Source organism: Pelobates fuscus, chromosome 5 (genome assembly GCF_036172605.1).
Source record: "Pelobates fuscus isolate aPelFus1 chromosome 5, aPelFus1.pri, whole genome shotgun sequence".
NCBI classification, from domain to species: domain Eukaryota; kingdom Metazoa; phylum Chordata; class Amphibia; order Anura; family Pelobatidae; genus Pelobates; species Pelobates fuscus.
Window position 1 is genome coordinate 125,748,340 of NC_086321.1, and position 19,697 is coordinate 125,768,036.

The 19,697-nt window shown below is 45.2% G+C and overlaps 1 protein-coding gene across 1 annotated transcript in view; it reads right to left on the reverse strand.

Annotated features, from left to right (window-relative positions):
- Positions 1–19,697, reverse strand: part of BRAP (BRCA1 associated protein) — a 58,708-nt gene that overhangs the window by 19,925 nt on the left and 19,086 nt on the right. The window contains exon 9 of the mRNA XM_063454253.1: positions 8,958–9,067. Coding sequence (XP_063310323.1) covers positions 8,958–9,067 — 110 coding nt within the window. The remainder of the gene's footprint in view (positions 1–8,957; positions 9,068–19,697) is intronic.

Here is a 19,697-nt window from a genome sequence, read left to right on the forward strand (position 1 = left end):
AGTTTGGACTCGGACTACTTACCTCGTGACTCAATTTCTGTATTTTAAGCGCAACATTATATGTTTAAGCATGACCTAGTTAATTCTAGTTAAATATAATGCATTACTCAGACTAGCATAGTTACACTGCAGCCTCACAATTGAGTCATGTAAAGTTTTTAATGGCATAGCCGGTCGAGACCTCCCCAGCTTTTATCATATCCTTATTGTCAGTTAACCTAATCTGCTGTCTTATCTCGACATACTATTCCCTGACAAACGCTTTCTTTGTTTTCCTCACTATACATCACAATTGTACCTAGCATGTTCCAACGTAATACAAAAAAACAAAATGTGCAGTTTTTACGTGCCTATCTGAATAATCTGTTGACTAATCTATGCGTGCTGTTGTGGCACTTTTGCTATACTTGTAATTCTTCTTGCACAGTAAAAATAAAGAATTTAAAAAAAAAAAAAAAAAAATCTCGAGCTCTAGATTATCAGTCCAGGCTGCTTCTACACAAAGGGGTTATAGAAAGAGTTCCAAAAGAACAGGAATTTCGGGGAGTCTATTCGAGACTATTTCTGGTTCCAAAACCGGACAACTCGTTTCGGCCCATTCTGGATTTGAAGAAGATAAATCAGTTTATCCCCTATCACAGATTCCGTATGGAATCAATCGCATCGATTTTTCCTCTATTACAAAAAGGCGACGTTATGGTGAAGATAGACTTAAAGGATGCGTATCTTCATGTTCCGATAGCCAGCGCTTCAAGGAAATATTTAAGATTTGCAATAAGAAGAAGAAGTCACATCCTTCATTTCCAGTTCAGGGCCCTGCCTTTCGGTCTGTCGTCCGCTCCAAGAATCTTTACAAAGATCCTGTCTCCTCTAACTGCTCATTTGAGGGAAAGGGGTATTTCAATTATCCCATATTTAGACGACTGGCTTCTAGTGGCACATACCGAGAATCAACTACACGAGGATCTGCAGGTCACTATAAGGTTTCTTCAGGACCATGGCTGGATCTTGAATCTAAAGAAATCAGTTTGCATTCCAACAAAAGTTATAGAGTTTCTCGGCTTCGAGATCAATTCAGACTCCATGTCAATATTCCTTCCCAAACGAAAGAGAAAAAAGATCCGAAAAACGATTTCCAACCTCCAAAGGATGAAAACTTGTTCCTTCAGAGAGGCCATGAGTGTGTTAGGTCTTCTTACGGCCACCTTCCCGGCGGTCAAATGGGCAAGATCAAAGGTCAGACCCTTACAGTGGAACATCCTGACTTCCTGGTCAAAGAGGGAGGAAGATCTGGACGAAATATTCCTGCTGTCCCCTCAGGTGAAGACGCAACTAGATTGGTGGAAAACCTCAGAGTGCCTTTTAAAAGGTTTATCCTTTCTACCACAGGTCTGGCTAATAGTCACCACAGACGCTTCAAACTCAGGTTGGGGAGCCCACTTAGGCTCCACCATGTTCCAAGGAAAATGGTCTTCCAGGGAAGCAAAGGAATCTACAAATTTCAAAGAATTATTGGCGGTTCTGTATGCTCTTCATCACCTCAGACCTTGGCTACTTCAAAGAGCGGTCAAGATACAGTCAGACAATCGCACGGTAGTCTCTTATATCAATCGACAGGGAGGAACCAGAGCAAGAAGGCTTTACAGTCTTTGCACAGAAGTTATGGAATGGGCGCAGAGAAATCTAGAAGTCATCGCAGCTGTGTACATAAGAGGCAGCGACAATGTAATAGCCGACGATTTGAGCAGAGGGAAGTGGGACCAAAAGGAATGGTCTCTAAACCCAGACGTATTCAGTATCTTGACTGGAAAATTTGGTGTCCCAGAAGTAGATTTGATGGCAAGAGAATCAAACAAGAAGGTTTCCCACTTCGCCTCCCTATTCAGAACGGATCAACCCAATTGGATAGACGCTCTATCGATGAGGTGGGATTTTCCGCTGGCTTACATCTTCCCACCTCTGCCCCTGATCCCAAGGGTCCTCCTCAAGATACGTACGGACAAGGCGAGGATATTGGCGATAATCCCTTATTGGCCAAACAGAGTCTGGTTTGCGGCCCTAAAGAAGATGACTATCGACTATTGGGAGCTTCCCATTTCAGTTCATCTCATTGTGAACAGGAACCTACCCTTGAAAGTACTGGAAATGTTCAGGTTGACGGCTTGGCTACTGCAAGGCTGATCCTTCGAAACAAGGGCTTGCAAGATGAGAGAATAACAGTCTTACTCCACGCAACTAGACGATCGACTTCTAGGATATACTTCAGAATTTGGTCCAGATTTCTTCACTGGTGTAGGGATCACCGGTTCCCGATCTTACAACCATCAATTGATAACATTCTTCAGTTTTTGCAAGACGGCTTTGACGCAGGCCTAGGAGTCTCAACTCTCAAGGTTCAAATCTCAGCCTTGAATTTTTTTCTTATTAAGGATTTGGCAGCCAATGTTTTCGTCAGAAGATTTTTTAGGTCCATCAGCCTCAAGAGACCTCCTAAACGATCGGTGTTTCCGACGTGGGACTTGTCCCTAGTCCTTCAGGCCCTTAGTACTAACCCGTTTGAACCTTTGGAGGAAGTTCCTTTGAAAATTTTATCTCTCAAGGTATTGTTTTTGGTAGCCATCACGTCGGCCAAAAGAGTGGGAGAACTTCACGCCCTATCCTCCTCAGATGAATTCACCATTTTCCATGAGGACAAAGTGGTTCTTTACCCGAGACCATCTTTTCTTCCGAAGGTTTTATCTTCAAAAAATGTTAATCAACCTATTATTTTATAAAATGCAAAATAGAATAGGATGGCGCAGAAGTATGGAGAAAAATACAAAACCAATGAATGCAGCAACCTACAAGGGGATCTGATACAATTCACCAAGTAAGAAATAAACCATGGAAAGTAGGTGCGCAAAATAGGTATACCCCTTTAAACAGTAAAGTGTGTAAGGCATGCAAACTTGTCATGCAATAGATTATACAATCGCAAATGCAAACACTTATTGGGATAACACCATATATCAAGTGACTTATGCAGGGAAATGCACACTTATAAAGAATAAATAAATAATGAATACTTGCACAGGTCTGCTCAGATGATGTGTTCTGAAAATATAAAGAGACAGACCTAGTGCAATACTGTTTCAACAGATAGTTATAACTAAAAAGGAATGTTCCAAACTCACAATTGTGGAGTGGTTGTAGTACCACTCCAGACTATTTCGCTCTGGGAGGATCAAACCCCTGTGGTCGTGGGATCCAATAAATTGACAACTGGAAGCAATCACTCGGTATCCGGTCCGTTTTAGAAGTAAAAATCCATTTATTCCAACATAAAAATGTGTGATTAAAAATAACAAACAAGTATATTGCTGTTGCTGGTTTGAGAGTTCAGTGAGTCCAGAGTTACGTTTTTCACAAAAACGAAAGTGGTAGTTCTCTTACTCTGTCTCCGGTTCTCCCAGCCAGCGAGGTTACTTCCGACTTCCGGTTTCCGGTATCACGCAACGCGTTTCGCCCCGCCTCTTGGGGCTTCCTCAAGCGTAAGTATGGGTGGCTCCCAATGTCTCTTAAATAGTGTTTACTCAATAGCCCAATTAGTTTCTTGGCAAACATTATCATTCAAACCTATTATGCAATAATCACAAAACACAAATATATCTCAAAAACCAACTTCTAGTATGTCTTATCATTTGGTTTTAATTGGTTAAGAATGCATACATATGCCAGAACAATGTCCAAAAAATGGAGAGAGGAAATGTACTAATACTTTAGAATAGAGATTTGTACCACAAACATCTGTGTGAAAAATAATTAAAACGACAATAATTCTTAAAAAAAGCTTGTCTTTTAGTAGAATAAAAATAATTTACCATAATGGCTAAGCACATATTTAATCAATACAAAATAAAAATTAATGAATAGAAAAGAATAGAAAAAATAAAATAAAAGACAGCCTTAAATATATTCACCGGAGAATTTCCCCAATTCACCAGAACCAGAAAAAAAGGGGGGATATCTCCTAAACATATGCTAATCCATATACGTTATAATCTCTTTGTAGAAGGCTAAATATTAGCTATATTAGTCATATGTCCCCAATGAATACCAGGGGGGAATGAGACCCTGGAGGAAATTACAGAAAATTAAAAAGGTCAAAATCGATATTCAGTCCTGTAGGGGTTAATGTGTCCATATAATAGGCCCATTTCATCTCTTCCTGCCCGATCTTCTTAATGAAGTCGCCCCCTCTCCAGTCTTTGAATACCCTTTTGATCCCAATAAAAGAGAGACCTGAAGGGTCTTGATTGTGTGCCTCCTTAAAGTGGTTCGAGACGCTGTGACTTGTGACCCCCTTCCGAATGTTATATACATGTTCACGTATCCTTACATGGAGAGGCCGTGTGGTTCTCCCAATGTACTGGAGACCACAGGGGCATTCTAAAAGATATATTACATTATTATTTCGGCATGTAATATGCTCCCTTATATCGTATTCCTTTTTATTTTTAGTTGACCGAAATTTGTGCACTACTTTCTCAGTCCGGCGTGTGTCCCTACATCCCAGGCAAGTTCTACATTTGAAAAAACCTTTAAGGTCCCCAAATGCATTATTAGTTATCGGTGGGATTTTTTCTTTTATGAAACTTCTCACCAGTGTGGACTTAAAACTAGGTGCTCCCCTGAAGGTGATATTTGGTTTTTCAGGTAATGTGTCGCCGAGATCTTTATCCATTTTTAGGATATGCCACGATTTATTAATCACTCGTTTTATTGCTTTATGTTCTGAGTTAAAGTTGAACACCATTAGATCTTTTGGGGGGTCCTTCCTACTGTTTGTAGATTTCTCTAAAATATCCCTCTGTGTTAGTTGTTCTACCTCTTGCCATGTTTTGTTTAGAATGTCATCAGGATAGTCCTTCTCCTTAAATTTGTTCAGTAGCTCTTTAGCTTGTATCTGGAAGGTGTTGTCCTCTGTGCAATTCCGCCTCAGTCTCAGTAGTTGCCCTTTCGGGATACCATTGAGCCAGGGTGAATAATGGCCACTATTGTATGCCACATAACCATTGGCATCCACCTTCTTAAAGAAGGTTTTGGTCTTTAGTGTGTCGCCTGCTACGTAGATGTTCAGGTCTAAAAAATCAATGGCTGAGGGACTGATGTTATGGGTAAGTTCAATCCCCCAGTCATTATGATTAAGGAACTTCAAGTAATCCAAAAAAGTATCCTCAGTGCCATTCCATATAAGGAACATGTCATCTATGTACCGGCGATAGGCAAGCACGTGTGCACCCCAGCCATGGTCACCATAGATGAAACTTTCCTCCCAATGGGCCATGAATAGGTTGGCATAGCTAGGTGCATACGTGCTGCCCATCGCCGTTCCACGTAACTGCAAAAAGAATGAGGAGTCAAACCAAAAATAATTATTCTGGAGGGACCACCGAATACACTCCAGGAGAAATTTCACTTGTGAGGGGGGTAGATCATGATATTTCAATAAAAAGTGTTCTACCGCTGCACATCCCCTATCATGCGGAATGCAGGTGTAGAGAGAAGACACATCACACGTAATCAGGAGATATTCTCCCTTCCATACAAAATCTTTCACCATATCGAGTACGTCCATAGTGTCCTTCAAATATGATCTAGTAAGAGGAACAATAGATTGTAAAAATGTGTCTATGTATTTGGAGATATTATAGGAAATGGACATAATGCCCGACACTATGGGTCTACCCGGGGGTTCTTCCAGATTTTTATGGATTTTTGGGAGTATATAGAAGACTGGGGTTCTCGGGGATTTGATATTTAAGAATTCGTATTCTTTTTTGGAGAGGATCCCTTCCAGTCTACCCTTGTCTAAAATCTTTACAAGAGACTTTCTTATCTCCCCTAATGGGTCTTTCCTCAATTTCTCATATATTACCCGGTCCTCTAATTGTCTGTTACACTCTGCCACATATTTTGTTGTGTCCATCACCACCAAGCTCCCGCCTTTATCTGCGGGTTTGATGATGATCTGTTCATTTTCTCTGAGACCCTTCAATGCCTGTCTCTCATCATGTGTGAGGTTCGGCTCTTGTTGTCTCTTTTGCAGCTTCTTTAGATCTTGTGAGACCACTCTCTCAAAGGTTTCTATTGCACCCTGTTTTAAGTAACTTGGGTAAAAGGTGGACCTGTTTTGTAAATTGGAGTGTTTGAACAGATCTTCCCTCTCAGCTTTATTATATTCTTTATTGGAGTTGAGGAAGAATTTTTTAATAGACAGTTTTCTACCATATTTCAGCACATCAATGTGCGCTGTAAATGGGTCGAACTTTCTAGATGGAGCAAATTTCAGTCCCTTATTAAGCACTTTAATCTCATTATCCTTGAGCGTATAAGTCGAGATATTAGTAATGCCAACCGGAACTATCGGTTGTATCTCTTTTCTTTTTTGTTGTTGTTTCCCCCCTCTACATCCTCTAGGCTTGCCGTCCTGGTTCTTTTTGTTGGAAACTCCCTCCTCATCGGTGTTCTGTCTAAAAAATCTGGTCCTTCTTCTTTGTCTAGGACTGAATATCGATTTTGATAAGTGTTCCTGTTGGAGGACGTGTAATGCTGAAAGGTATTTTTATTAGGGGGCATGTATTCCCTCCTTTCTTTTTGAGGTCTAGCATTATCTCTATTCGTCTGATAATTACGTTCAGTTTGGCTGTATTTCCTTCCCCGTTTAACAACTTGTACCCAATCATCTTTCTCTTTTTCATGGGGTTTAGGCTCCCTTTCCCTCCATGGGGTTATCTTTGGCTGTGTGGGTTTTTCTGTGGCAAATTTTACTCGGTCCTGGCGTCTATAGTAGTTCCTCTGTGGGGTTATGTCAGAGCTATTCCTCTCTCTTTGGAAGTTTCTGACCCTCCCCTCTTCATAATCTCTCTTATCTCTCTTATATTTCTTAAATTTGGTATCTTTGATTTCCCTTTCAATTTTATCCAGACTTTTTTTAGTTCTATCTGACAATTCATTAAAGTCTTCTGTTCCCACACACGGTTGCAATTGCTCCTGTATGGAATCAACTTGTTTATCAAGTTCCGTCAAAGACTCCATCCTACATGAGATAAGGATATTCATGCATTCCATTGTGAAGCGCTCTAATGCCGCATCCCAAATAGCTGCATATTTAGCGTTTTCCTTCTCAAAGGTGGGTTTCTTAAAAAAACGAAGACCCCTAGGGGTAATGTTTTCTTTCAAGTATTTTTCCATTGTGGCAATTTCCCATTTATACTTAGTTTCTTTTATAAGTAGTTTCTCCAAATTTTTAAATATAATATCAATATTACTGTCAGTTTGTTCTTTAGTCTCTACATGATCATCCTCCTGATCAAAAATACATTTTTTTCTTTCTATGATCAAAAACTGACATATTCGCAGCCCCTAATTCCAATGTATCAGAATAAAACAGTATAAAATGCAAAATAGAATAGGATGGCGCAGAAGTATGGAGAAAAATACAAAACCAATGAATGCAGCAACCTACAAGGGGATCTGATACAACCTATTATTGTATTATTTTACCTTCCTTTTTTAGTGCGCCCTCATCCCTTCAAGAGCACAGATGGCAAAAGTTGGACGTCAGAAGAGCGTTATGTATATATTTAAACAGAACAAAGGAGTTCAGAGTTTCGGATCACCTGTTTGTTAATTTTCAGGGTCACCTAAAGGGCAAGGTGGCTTCCCGTGGGACCTTGTCTCGTTGGCTCATTCAGGCTATCGATTTGGCATATTCTTCCTCGGGTCTTCAGTCTCCTGCTACAATCAAGGCCCATTCTACTCGAGCCATGGCTACCTCATGGGCAGAAAGAGCACTTGCATCTCCAGAAGTCATTTGCAAGGCGGCATGCTGGTCGTCCTTCAACACATTTGTCAAACACTACCGGCTAGACATATTCTCTGCCTCTGAAGCTGCTTTTGGGCGTAAGGTGTTACAAGCCGTCGTGGCATAGGTCCCGCCCAGAGTGATTCTTGCTATATCCCAGAGGTTACTGCCACCATATGACAGAAAAAACAGAAATTTTTACTTACCGTAAATTCTTTTTTTCTTAATATGGTGGCAGTATTATTACCCTCCCTCTTTATTAAAGAAATTTTTGCATTGGATGTTTGCTTGGTCTGGTTTCTTTACTTGTTACGTACTGGGGTAGGTTTTGCGGGCTCAGTATTTATACCTAAAGGGGGAGGATCCTTTTAAAATAGCTTGTTAAAGTCTTGTCCACAGGGAGGAGCAAAACCCAGAGGTTACTGCCACCATATTAAGAAAAAAAGAATTTACGGTAAGTAAAAATTTCTGTTTTTTGAACAATAGTAAATTATTTATCTCTAATTTACTGTGAACTAAGATGACTTAAAGAGGATGTCACATTCAATAACAAAAAATATCTATGAGTTGTGCTGTTATCGTTTTACCCTCCTCTATTAGGATTCACATTATTGCATATAACAAGTTCCCTGTGGTGCAAACAGAAACCGCTTTCCCAAGAAAGAAGACCGTTCCTCTTTGATAACTAAAAGGCGTCTGGTTGACCACATGAACACAAGTGAGTGAACAAAAATCTTTAATATATCCAAATTATTTTGCTGGACCTTTACTAGACTGATCGATCACTACTTATGAAATAAAGATATCTGTCCTTGATAAATTAAATGAGAAGTAGTACCTCATCCACAATCACAAAGAGGGAAAAAACCAAACAAGAACAAAAAACAGACAAAAATAAACTCCAAACCCCCTGCATGTGGTGGTGGCCTGGTTCACGATCATTTATTGTGGAAATGTATTGTGGGTGATTAGTATACCCCCAACACTCTAATAAAAGACACAAGCAAATAAGATAGCACGTAAAAGATACCACACTAAAACAATACTTCCCAAGACAACTGCGAGCACTCAAGAAATCCACTATTTCCTCTATAAGCCAATGATTTCTTACCTCTAACTGCAAAGAATCCACCTTTTCCTCCTGACACATGTCTCCCTCACATTCATATTGAACGATTTTTCCATCTGTTTTGCTTGCAACCAACCGGTGAACATAATTATCTGAAGGTGTATAAAACCAAAATAAATAAAAAAACAAATAGAAGAGAGAGAGAAAAAAAAAGAAGCAATGAGGAAAACAGTAGCAGAAATCAGTCATTTACAAATAACATTTCTGGATCAATAGCAATTTAGATCATTCATATACTGATCTAGCCTTTAGTGTTTATTCCAGAACAATTTCTAAACTTGTCTGCAGCAACGTGTCGGGACATTTTAAAAGCAATATAATTAAAGGGACACTATAGTCACCCAGACCACTTCAGCTCAATGAAGTGGTCTGGGTGCCAGGTCCCTCAGGTTTTAACCCTTCAGATGCAAACATAGCAGTTTCAGAGTCAGCCACCAGAGGCGCATCTGCAACGCTGGATGCAAATTTTGCCTCCATCGCGCAGAGCGTCCATATGAAAGCATTGAGAAATGCTTTCCTATTGACAGCTTGAATGAATGCGCATTCGGCTCCACTGACGTTGGACGGGGGGGGAGGAGAGGTCACCAGCACTGAGGGATACTGGCGCTGGAATAACGTAAGCTGCTAAAGGGGTTTTTTTTGTAAATCTTTTTATTGAGATATTGTCATGTTGAGAAAGGCATTCAACTGGTAAACAGTAAGAAACTCGCAGGTTTCTGTTCTCTGTAAGTAAAGTTAAGACAGTGAAACAAGTAGAATTCTGCATACATTTCAATAGAGACCCGCGGGTCTCCGGGCATGATAAGAATAGCTATCCAGCATAATGTTTACAGCGTGGGTATTATATAGTGCGAGACGGTAGCTTTATACTGAATAACATGTATGTATCAAATTAAAAGTTTCGATCAACAGGATTATATGCAGTAGACAAACATTGGTGGCATACGGGGTAAACCGCTCCCAACACAGAAACATAAGAGTCACCTAGCACTGTATTCCACGGGCAGTTGGGTATGGTGTCAAGGCAGGTATAAGAAAGGTGAGTTCAGACTCCCGGTGGGTTCTGAGTTATGGGTCAGTCATGTTCTCACTAAGTAAACCTAACATGTTGCGTTGGCGGGTGTTGTCGCGTAGCGTCACTGTAAGGTAAGAATCCGCTCATATAAGGATACATTATGGAGGTAAGAGTCGCCCTCATGTAAGGTCAACGCGGATTGGTTTCCATAGTTTGGCTACGAATTTCCGCGGGAGGGTGTCCTACAGTCCTTGTCACTAGTGTATCAATCTACAGTCGTTGCTTCTCTTGGCAGAGCCCGCGGTGCGCGGATATCCCAGGATGTGAATAACATAGGTTTGTTGAGTACAACGTAATTGTCAGGCATGAGCTGTGGAACCATGTCATTACAGTGTGTTTCAGCGTTAGCGTGAAGTGAGTTTGGAGTGGGTCTACGTGATACAGGACTGTTAGCTGCGGACGTGTGAGGTCCCAGATATTTACTCGTGTGGTAACAGTGTGTGCGTCTGGGCGCGTCTCGCGCGCCCCAGAAGCCTAGGCAGGTGAGCGGGTCCGTGTGGGTCAGGAGCCCTTATTGTGTCAAAGTGAGGCAGATTTGCGTGCGTCAATAACACTTCACGACGATCTCGGCCCTCCTCCCCCAGGTCCTGGGGCCCTTGAACCCAGCAATCATAGAGGTGGAAAAGGGGACAGGAGGATTTAGGTGTAGTAGGAAGGGATAGAGGGTGAGGTGCTCTGCGTCAAGCAGAGCCCACGCCAGCCGCCCCCCGGTCCGCGGAACCAAGGGAATCAGTTGTCTGTCTATACTGGGTAATGTATGTGAACCACGGGAGCCACAATTCCATATGTTTCGTTTCACGGCCAGTCAGGGAGGCGTGAATGTCTTCCGCTCCATGTATGTCCTCCACCCTGCGGATCCATTCTTTTTTTGTCGGTGTGTCGCTCGTTTTCCAGTGTGCAGGTATATTGGCTTTGGCTGCGTTAAGCAAGTGGCGTAATATAGATCTTTTATAGGTCCGAATGGATTGCGTTGAGATGTGTAGGAGGGCCAGTTCTGCGTTCCATTCCGGGATATCTCCCAAAATGTCAATTATGGCACCTTTAATCATCGTCCAGTATGGGACAATATCCCTACATTCCCACCAAATGTGTATCAGCGTGCCGCGTTCTGCTTGGCATCTCCAGCACAATGGGGTGATCGATGGAAAGATCCGGTGCAGCAGGGTTGGGGTTCTATACCACAGTGAGAGCAATTTGTAGTTGACCTCCTGGTAGTATGAACTCATAGAGCTTTTCTGTTGCCATAGCAATGCCGTTTCCCATTGTGCGGGTGTAAATACCTTTCCAAGTTGTTCTTCCCATTGACGGCGAAAAGTGGATGCCTGAGTTTTGTCCCCGATAAGTAAGTGTTGATATAAAGCCGAAATTGTGTGGCTAAGTGGGGCGCCCTGGTTGCAGAGGTCTTCAAACCAGGTAAGGTCCCGATGTAAGCGATCTTTATGCGGTATCGAGTTGTAATGTTGCATTTGAAGATATCTGAGGACCGTGAGGGGAGTCCTGGGATTTGTTCCCAATAGCGTGGTCAGGTCTAGCATTCCGCCCCCTTCGAGAATTTGGTAGATGGGAATGTATTTCCTAGTGCTCGCAATGGGCCATGCGTCCGATGGTAGTCCGCCCCCCAAAGACGCGTTATGCGTCAGCGGGATCATAGGGCTGGGGGTAGGCGAGATGTGGCCCATGTTCCTCAGCGACCGCCATCCGAGCAGCGTTTGTTGTATCGGGCCTCCGTTGTCTTCGTTGGATATCCGTCCCCGTGCAGTCCCCCATATCTCCATTTCGAGCGATGGTCCGAGTAGGCCTTTATCCAGCGCTACCCATTGTTTCGACGAGGGGTCTAGGTGCCAGTCCAGTATCCGCTGTAATATCGTGGCTTGGTGATACTTCTTGAAGTCCGGGAGTGCCAGTCCCCCGTGGTTCCGCGGCCGGCAAAGTATGTCGTGACGGATTCTGGAACGGCCACCGCGCCACACAAATTTAATTATCGCCGTTTTCAGTGAGGAGAAGAAGGTGCTCGGTATGGCCAGAGGAATTGTTTGCATGAGGTAGAGAACTCTCGGTAAGATATTCATTTTTAGTACAGCTACTCTGCCGTGCCATGTTACGTGCGGGTATGACCATCTATTCAGATCGGCCGCTATTGACTTCAAGAGGGGAACAAAGTTGATTTGATAAGTATCGTCTGGGGCTGTGGCCACCCAGACCCCCAGGTACTTCATTTTGCCGTAGCACCACCGGAATGGGAACTGCGAGTCAAGAGACGTGTAGTCTTCCGTAGGGATCGTGATATTCAAGACCTCACATTTGGAGAGATTAAGTCTGAAGCCCGAGATCTTACCAAATCTGTCGAATTCCGCGAGTAGGCAAGGTAGCGTTGTCCTCTGGTTCCTAACGAAGAACATGAGGTCATCCGCGTAAGCGGCTACTTTATGGTGTGTGTCTTGCCATTCATATCCATGTATGTTCGGGTTTAAGCGAATCGCCTGGAGAAGCGGTTCCAGTGTCATTGCGAACAGAAGTGGCGAGAGAGGGCAGCCCTGCCGGGTGCCATTGCCAATCCCGAAGGCAGCAGTCGTAGACCCGTTGACTCTTACAGTTGCATGCGGTTTACTATAGAGGGCTGATATCCACGTGAGGAACCTCTGCCCGCATCCCATCTGTTGTAAAGTGGCCATCATGTACGTCCAGTCGACCCTATCAAATGCCTTTTCGGCGTCAGTCAATAAGAGGAGTAGTTGGGCCTTCGTCCTCCTGGCGTGTTGTTGGATGGAGAATAGCCTCAGTGTGCTATCCCTAGCCTCTCGTCCCGGGATGAAGCCTGTTTGGTCTACGTGAATCAGGTCCGGTAGGAGGTGGTTGAGTCTGCTTGCTATGACCTTCGTAAACAATTTGGCATCTGTGTTTAACAAGGAGATGGGACGGTAGCTTCCGCAGAGCAGAGGGTCCTTCCCTGGCTTGAGCAAAACTGTAATGGTCGCCGCTAAGGATTCCGCGCCCAGGTTTCCTCCTTCACCCACCGCATTAATCGCTTTAGTCAGCCATGGCAGCAGGAGGTTGGAGAAGTTCTTATAATAGCCTGTCGAGAAGCCGTCCGGGCCCGGGGCTTTGCCTGATTTGGATATTTTGAGGGCCGCCGTCAGCTCTTCCAAGCTAATCGGTGCATCAAGCACGGATGCTGAGTCCTGGTCAATCTTGTTGGTGACTGTGTTGATTAAATAGTCCGATATATGCGTGCATCGGCTTTCGTCTCGTGTCGTCCGCAGGTTGTAAAGGTTTTGGTAGAAAATCCGGAACTCATCAGCTATCTTCTGCGGAAAGGGGGTCACCTCGCCGGAGGCTAGTCTTAGTTTCCGTATTTGCCTGCGGGGCATGGGGCCCTTTAGCAGCCTAGCCAGGTATTTCCCCCCCTTATTAGCGTGGGCGTAGTAAAACCATTTTGTACGCTGTAAGGTGCGAAGATGTTTTCGTGTGATGAGGTCTCTAAGTTTTCTCCTGAGTTCCATCAGTTCCCCATAGACTTCGTTCAGCTGTGACCGTTTGTGTCGACTTTCCAGTGAAGTTATTTTCCAGTATAAGTCGGTCATCTCGGCCATGGTTGCTTTTCGCTTTTGTGACGCGATGCGGATGAAAGAGCCGCGGATGACACTTTTGTGGGCTTCCCACACAGATATCGGTGACGTTTCAGGTACAACGTTTTCGCGAAAGTAAAGTTCCAACTCCTGGTTTATTTGATCTGTAGTGGCGGGATCCAGTAGTAGAGCCTCATTGAGTCTCCAGATCCAGGACGATGGGCGGAACAGGGGAGACTCCAATTCCATCCAGACCGAGCTGTGATCCGACCATGTGGCAGGGTCTATGTCTGACCTAAGTAGACGGGAGAGACCTTCTTGTGTTATAAAGAGATAGTCGATGCGCGAGTAGCGATTGTGAAGGGCGGAATAGTAGGTATAATCCTTCACCGAAGGGTTAAGCGTCCTCCAGCAGTCAACCAATCTCAGGTCCTCCAGTGATCTGCGTATAGACCGGATACTGCTCTGTGGGATGCAACTGTGTCCCGAGGAGGAATCCAGCACTGGATCTAGGGGGACATTGAAGTCTCCCCCCACGATTAGGATGCCGTCTGTGAAGTCCTCCAGAATGTGTAAAGTATTCCGGAGAAAAGGAGCTTGGCGTCGGTTGGGAGCATAGATGTTGGCCAGTGTGTATAACTTATCTGCTATGATCCCTTTTAAAAAGAGGTATCGACCTTGGGAGTCTTGGGTACGTTCGAGTTCCTTAAATTCGAGCTCAGCGGCTAGTATAATGGCCGTTCCAGCTTTGTGGGCCGTCGAATGGTTAGAGAAAAAATTATTCGGATAGTGTCTATTTTTTAGCTGGGGCACTGCGCCCTCCTTAAAGTGGGTTTCCTGAATCATGGCCACTGTTACGTGTTTTTTCTTCAGTTCCCTCATGAGGTGAGTCCTGCGTTCAGGTATGTTAAGGCCCCTACAATTCTGCGTGAGTACCCTCAGGGGTGTATTTTGGTAAGCCATACCTGTAGCGTGGTATCGGTGCTACCCTAATTCACTAATGTACCCAGAGAGCCCGCGATCCTAGGGGGCAGCCGACAGAGCAGCCAAGCTCGACACAGATCACCGTAGGAAGGGGAAGGGAGGTAGAGAGGGGAAGAGATAAGTAAAAGGAATGAGAGGTAGGTAGCAAAGGCTCTAGGGTCCAAGATCAGGGTCCAGGTGCCCGGGGAACGGAGCCTGTCAGCGTCCCTCTAGTGTGACAAAATGGAAACTTGTGTCTCGGGTAGTCACTCCGGGATTGTAGGTATCTCGAGTGCAACCCCGTGTATAGTGATATTAATGGTAGGACTCGTGCTGCAACCAGCGCTAGTGGTGCCTCGCCTTGGTTCCAGCCCTGAAGGCGAGAGCAACCACAGCCCAGTTGCCCAACTCGTAGCACGAGTGTGTGATGTGGGAAATGCGCGTCAGGCTCTGCCCAAGAGAATTGATATACCTAACAGTGGGCTCGTCCGCCCCACCAGACCCCCTAGAGCTAGTTTCAAGCCAGACAGTTCGGTCTCCGTGTGAGGGGCGGTCATAGTTTCTCAGGAGCGTCGGGAGTGGTATAAATGGATTGTATATTGGCTATCGTCTACGTCTCAGACCCCCAGTGTCCTCCCCGAATCCCCCGGACGGGGGGGTACTTTCCCATTCATCATCTTAACGTCGTCCCGGTCTCTGTATTTAGTCATGTGTCTTCATACTAGTGGGACGGGGTTCAGGGCATCACTCACGGGCAGCGATGGCTCTACCAGTCCGCCCACCCGGAGGGAAAAGTCTGTCCTGTCTCATGGGAGTGCCAGTCGGTGACACAGATTCAGTGCTTGGACCATGAAATATGCATGAACAAGAGGATTGCAACAGCTTAAAAAAAAAAAGGGAAAAGGGGGGGGGGGTAAATCAGGCAATCATAACGAGACAGAGTATAACAGTGTGTCAGCATTGACCCCCGGTGTCCCAAATCCCACCCCTCAGCCAGCCGGGTTCCGGCGCAAATCCGTTGTCGCCCAAGTCGTATGTGGTCGGTAGGGGAAGGAGAAAAAAAAAATCAATAAAAAGGGGGGGGGGGGGTGGAGGGCTCCCCCGGTCTAGACATCGTTATCACCTCCCTATAGGTGTGTCTTTGAGATCCCTCTCAGTCAGCGACAGGGGGCGTAGGCAGGGTGGGTACCATAAAACTATGTCTCCAGTCAGTGTCATACCCAGCGCATCCCAGTTATGCACCAATCAAGAGGTAGAGACATAACAACAATTACATTTTAAACCCATATATGTGTCCCCCGCCCCGCTCTCCCCACATATAGGTACATGCTGATTCATGCGCAATTAGGTGATATGAGGTAAAATATAATACGCGTGTCTCTGAGTTCCCTCCCGGTCAGCGACAGGGGGCGTAGGCAGGGTGGGGGAGGGGGTGGTGGGTGGTAGCGGGGTACCATAAAACTACGTCTCCAGTCAGCGTCTAACCCAGCGCATCCCAGTTATGCACCAATCAAGAGGTAGAGACATAACAACAATTGCATTTTAAACCCACTTATGTGTCCCCCGCCCCGCTCCCCCCACATATAGGTACATGCTGAATCTTGCGTAGTTAGGTGATATGAGATAAAATATAATAACAATAAAGGAATAATAATAATATTAATAATTAGAATGAAATAAAGTAGACTAAAATAAATATTCTCCCCTCTCCTTCCCTTTGCCCTTTCGCTTCTCCCTCCTTATAATGTATACATATAAGGTCACATCGACTTGACTGTGCGGAGGCCAGGAATCTCGGTGTGCAGTTCAGGGCACGAGTCAATGCGGTGGATGTCTGCGCCCTCGCCCAAAGGATCCCCCCCAAGAGAAAAAAAAAAACATGCGTGCCCAGGTCCCTGAAGAGAAGCTTCCCCCCAGGTAAGAAAGGTGGCAGGGCAGCCGCAGAGAGAGTCACCCGATGATGCCCGCAGGGCCATGCCCAGAGTCCACAGACCCCCCCATTCCCCGCCCAAATGCGGCTCACCATACCTGTAAGCGTGCGCCGTCCCGTCAAGGCCCAAACGAACTGTGGGGGCAGATGGCAACAGCTGCAGGTGAGGTCCGGGGGACAGGTCGGTGGGACGCCCTGGCCAGGGCCCCGGGGTGCCGGCTCCCATCCCGGCAGATCGATGTTCATTCCTCAGGGGACGCCGGGTTCCTACGCCGTATTGCAGGCCGAGCGGAGGGGGAGCGGGCTTCTCTCCGCCGGGATGCTCTCTGCGGTCTCGACATTGGACATTGGGACCGTTGGTCCCAGGATCCAGTTGGGAACGATGGGAGTTGGAAGGCCCAGGTTCTCCATGAACCTCGGGACGTCTTCAGGCCAGCGGATAGATATCCAGTTGTTGTGATGTCTGGTCAGCAAAGCGAAGGGAAACCCCCATTTGTAGGGTATGTTGTTTTCTCTTAGTGCAGCTGTCACCGGGCGGAGGGCCCGCCGGGCCTCTAGCGTGAGTGGGGACAAGTCGTTGTATAGGGCAACCTGCGCCCCTCTATAGGGCCACGTCGGTCTATCCCTGGCCTTCTTCATAATGTTATCTTTAATGGGGAAGGAATGTAGGCAGCATATGAGATCCCTCGGACCGTCTTCCAGGGATCTGGGTCTCGCAATTCTGTGTGCCCTTTCGAACTCTATATGCTCCGGCGATGTTGGTTGCAGGATAGTCTGGAAGAGCTCAGTGAGTATGTCCACCACATTCTCGTCCGTGCCCTCAGCCTCAGGCACCCCCCGGATGCGAATATTACACCTCCGTCCTCTGTTGTCCAGGTCCTCGAGGTGTCTCCTCGCTGATAGGAGCATAGAGCCTTGGCGGGCGATTGCTGTGTCGGCAGACGTCTGGCGTGCCGTGAGGGCCTCAATTGCCTCCTCCGATCGTGTGATACGGCCTGCATGGGACGTGACTTCTGAGCGGATCCCCGCTATTTCAGCCCTGAGGGTGTCTTGGATGGCGGAGGTAAGTGACTTTAGGTCGTCCTTTGTGGCCATAGATGCGGTCAGACTCTCCAGCCTATCCTCAATTCTCTCAAGGGCGGTGCCGCCCGACCCCGGCGGGGTGGTCGGCGCCATTTTGGGGCTTCCCGTTTCTCCACTGGCCCCCGGCTGCAGGTACCCGTCCAGGGGGCCCTGTTGGAGGTTCCTAGGGGTCTGAGGTTGCTCCGGGCACTTAGTGCGACCCATTTGGCTGATTTAAATGCTTAGAGGGCGGCTTGTCAGGGTCCGGTGGAGCGGAGCTATCTCTCTATGCGGCCATCTTGGTCAAAGCCGTAACCACGCCCCTGCTAAAGGGGTTTTAACCACTTCAGCGCCACGGGAGGGGGACCCTGAGGGTGGGGGCACGCTCAGGGCACTATAGTGTCAGGAAAACCGCTTTGTTTTCCTGACACTATGGTGATCCTTTAAATTTTGGAGAGGCTCCAGCCCAGTATTCATTTTGCCTCTGGATTCCCCAAATTATAAGCGGTATTCTTTTTTTTAATTCTAAATTTGCTTTAGAGAGAGTTCATAAAATAGCAACCTAAAAGTGAACCCAAATCCTATATCGAAGAATGCATGAACTCATATAGCAAACAAACATCCATTACAGAACAAAAAGTATTTTTAGATCTATAATATAGCTTTCCGAATTACTAACATATCGGCAGCGCTCCTTTTAATTAATTTAGCAGAGTTCAAAACCTTACATATCTATATAGCAGAGGTGGCATAATCGGACAGTGTTATGTCTTAAGTGTGTAAAAATAAAAATCTATTGCTGGTTTGTAAGCGTTATATAACCTTAATCATTTAGGGGGTTCATATTTGTGTGCCCATGATTCTATACAGTGCACTTCTATTGTGACAGTCAAATAAAAACAAGAATGGTGCAGTTTGTGTCTTTGTAATTTGACACACACTATAATATATATTTGTGGTCGGGACCGAAGTCGTTATTGTCCCAGCTGCCTGGGGCAAAGTCAGTTGAGGTGTGCCGGAACAGACAGTCGAGTTAGCCCTGTAAATAAAGAGGGCAAAAGATTGAAAGCGATATTATGCTTAAAAAATATACAATAACAAAAAAACTAATTACAGACTGCAAAGATAGTTTCTTGCATGGGTGGAGGAATATTTAGCATAAACACTGACTTCCAGTGACCCATGGACTTTATAATATAAGTAGGGAAGTTTTGATTGGGAGGAATGAAAACCAAGGGTGCAGGGTAGGGTAAGAACTTGAAGTGAGGTGAGAAAATATTGATGGTGCAATAAACAAAGTGTAAATGCAAGTGGCAAAAAAAGGAAAATTGAAGCTCAATAATTTTAACACTACCAAAATTGAGGAACGTGTGACCCCTGTAACAGGCAGGCGCTTAGTGATCAAATATCAGTCACTAGTAATCGTTTGACTTTAGATGCTAAAAGGGATCTACGTACCAAATTACCAATTTAATGAGCACGTGACCTCTGCGCAAGATGAAGCTTGGTAACAAATGCAATAACTGATGAACTCGAAAACCTTTGTGTAGAGAAGCTTAGCAATGAAAACCCAATGGAAGAGAATTTCCCTTGTGAAAGAGGAAGCTCCGAAATATAATAATTTGATGAGCACATGACCTAGGCGAAAGAGGGAGCTCAGTAGAAGACCACGTGATCTCTTCAAAAGAAAGGGCTCACTATGCATACCAATTTGATGAGCACCTGTCCTCTGTGATAAAGGAGGCTCAATAGCCAACATCAATTTGATGTGCGTGTAACCTCCGTGAAAGAAGAAATCTAGTAACCAATAGGAATTTGACAAGTGTGTGACCACCGTGATAGAGAAGGCTCAATAATTACTACCAATTTGATGAGCATATTACCTCTGCAAGAGGAAGCTTTGATTAAAATACCAAATTTTATGAGCGCGTGACCTCTGTAAAAGAGGAAGCTCAAAATTAATAATAAGTGTGGTGAATGTGTGACCTCTGCGAAAAAGAAAAGCTCAGTGACCATTGTTTACATGAGCTTGTGACCTGTCCTGGTACGTGTTCCTGGTTTCCAGTAATACTTCTCAACTTCTGACTTTTGACTTTGACCCTGACCATGCTTCTTGTCTCCGACCC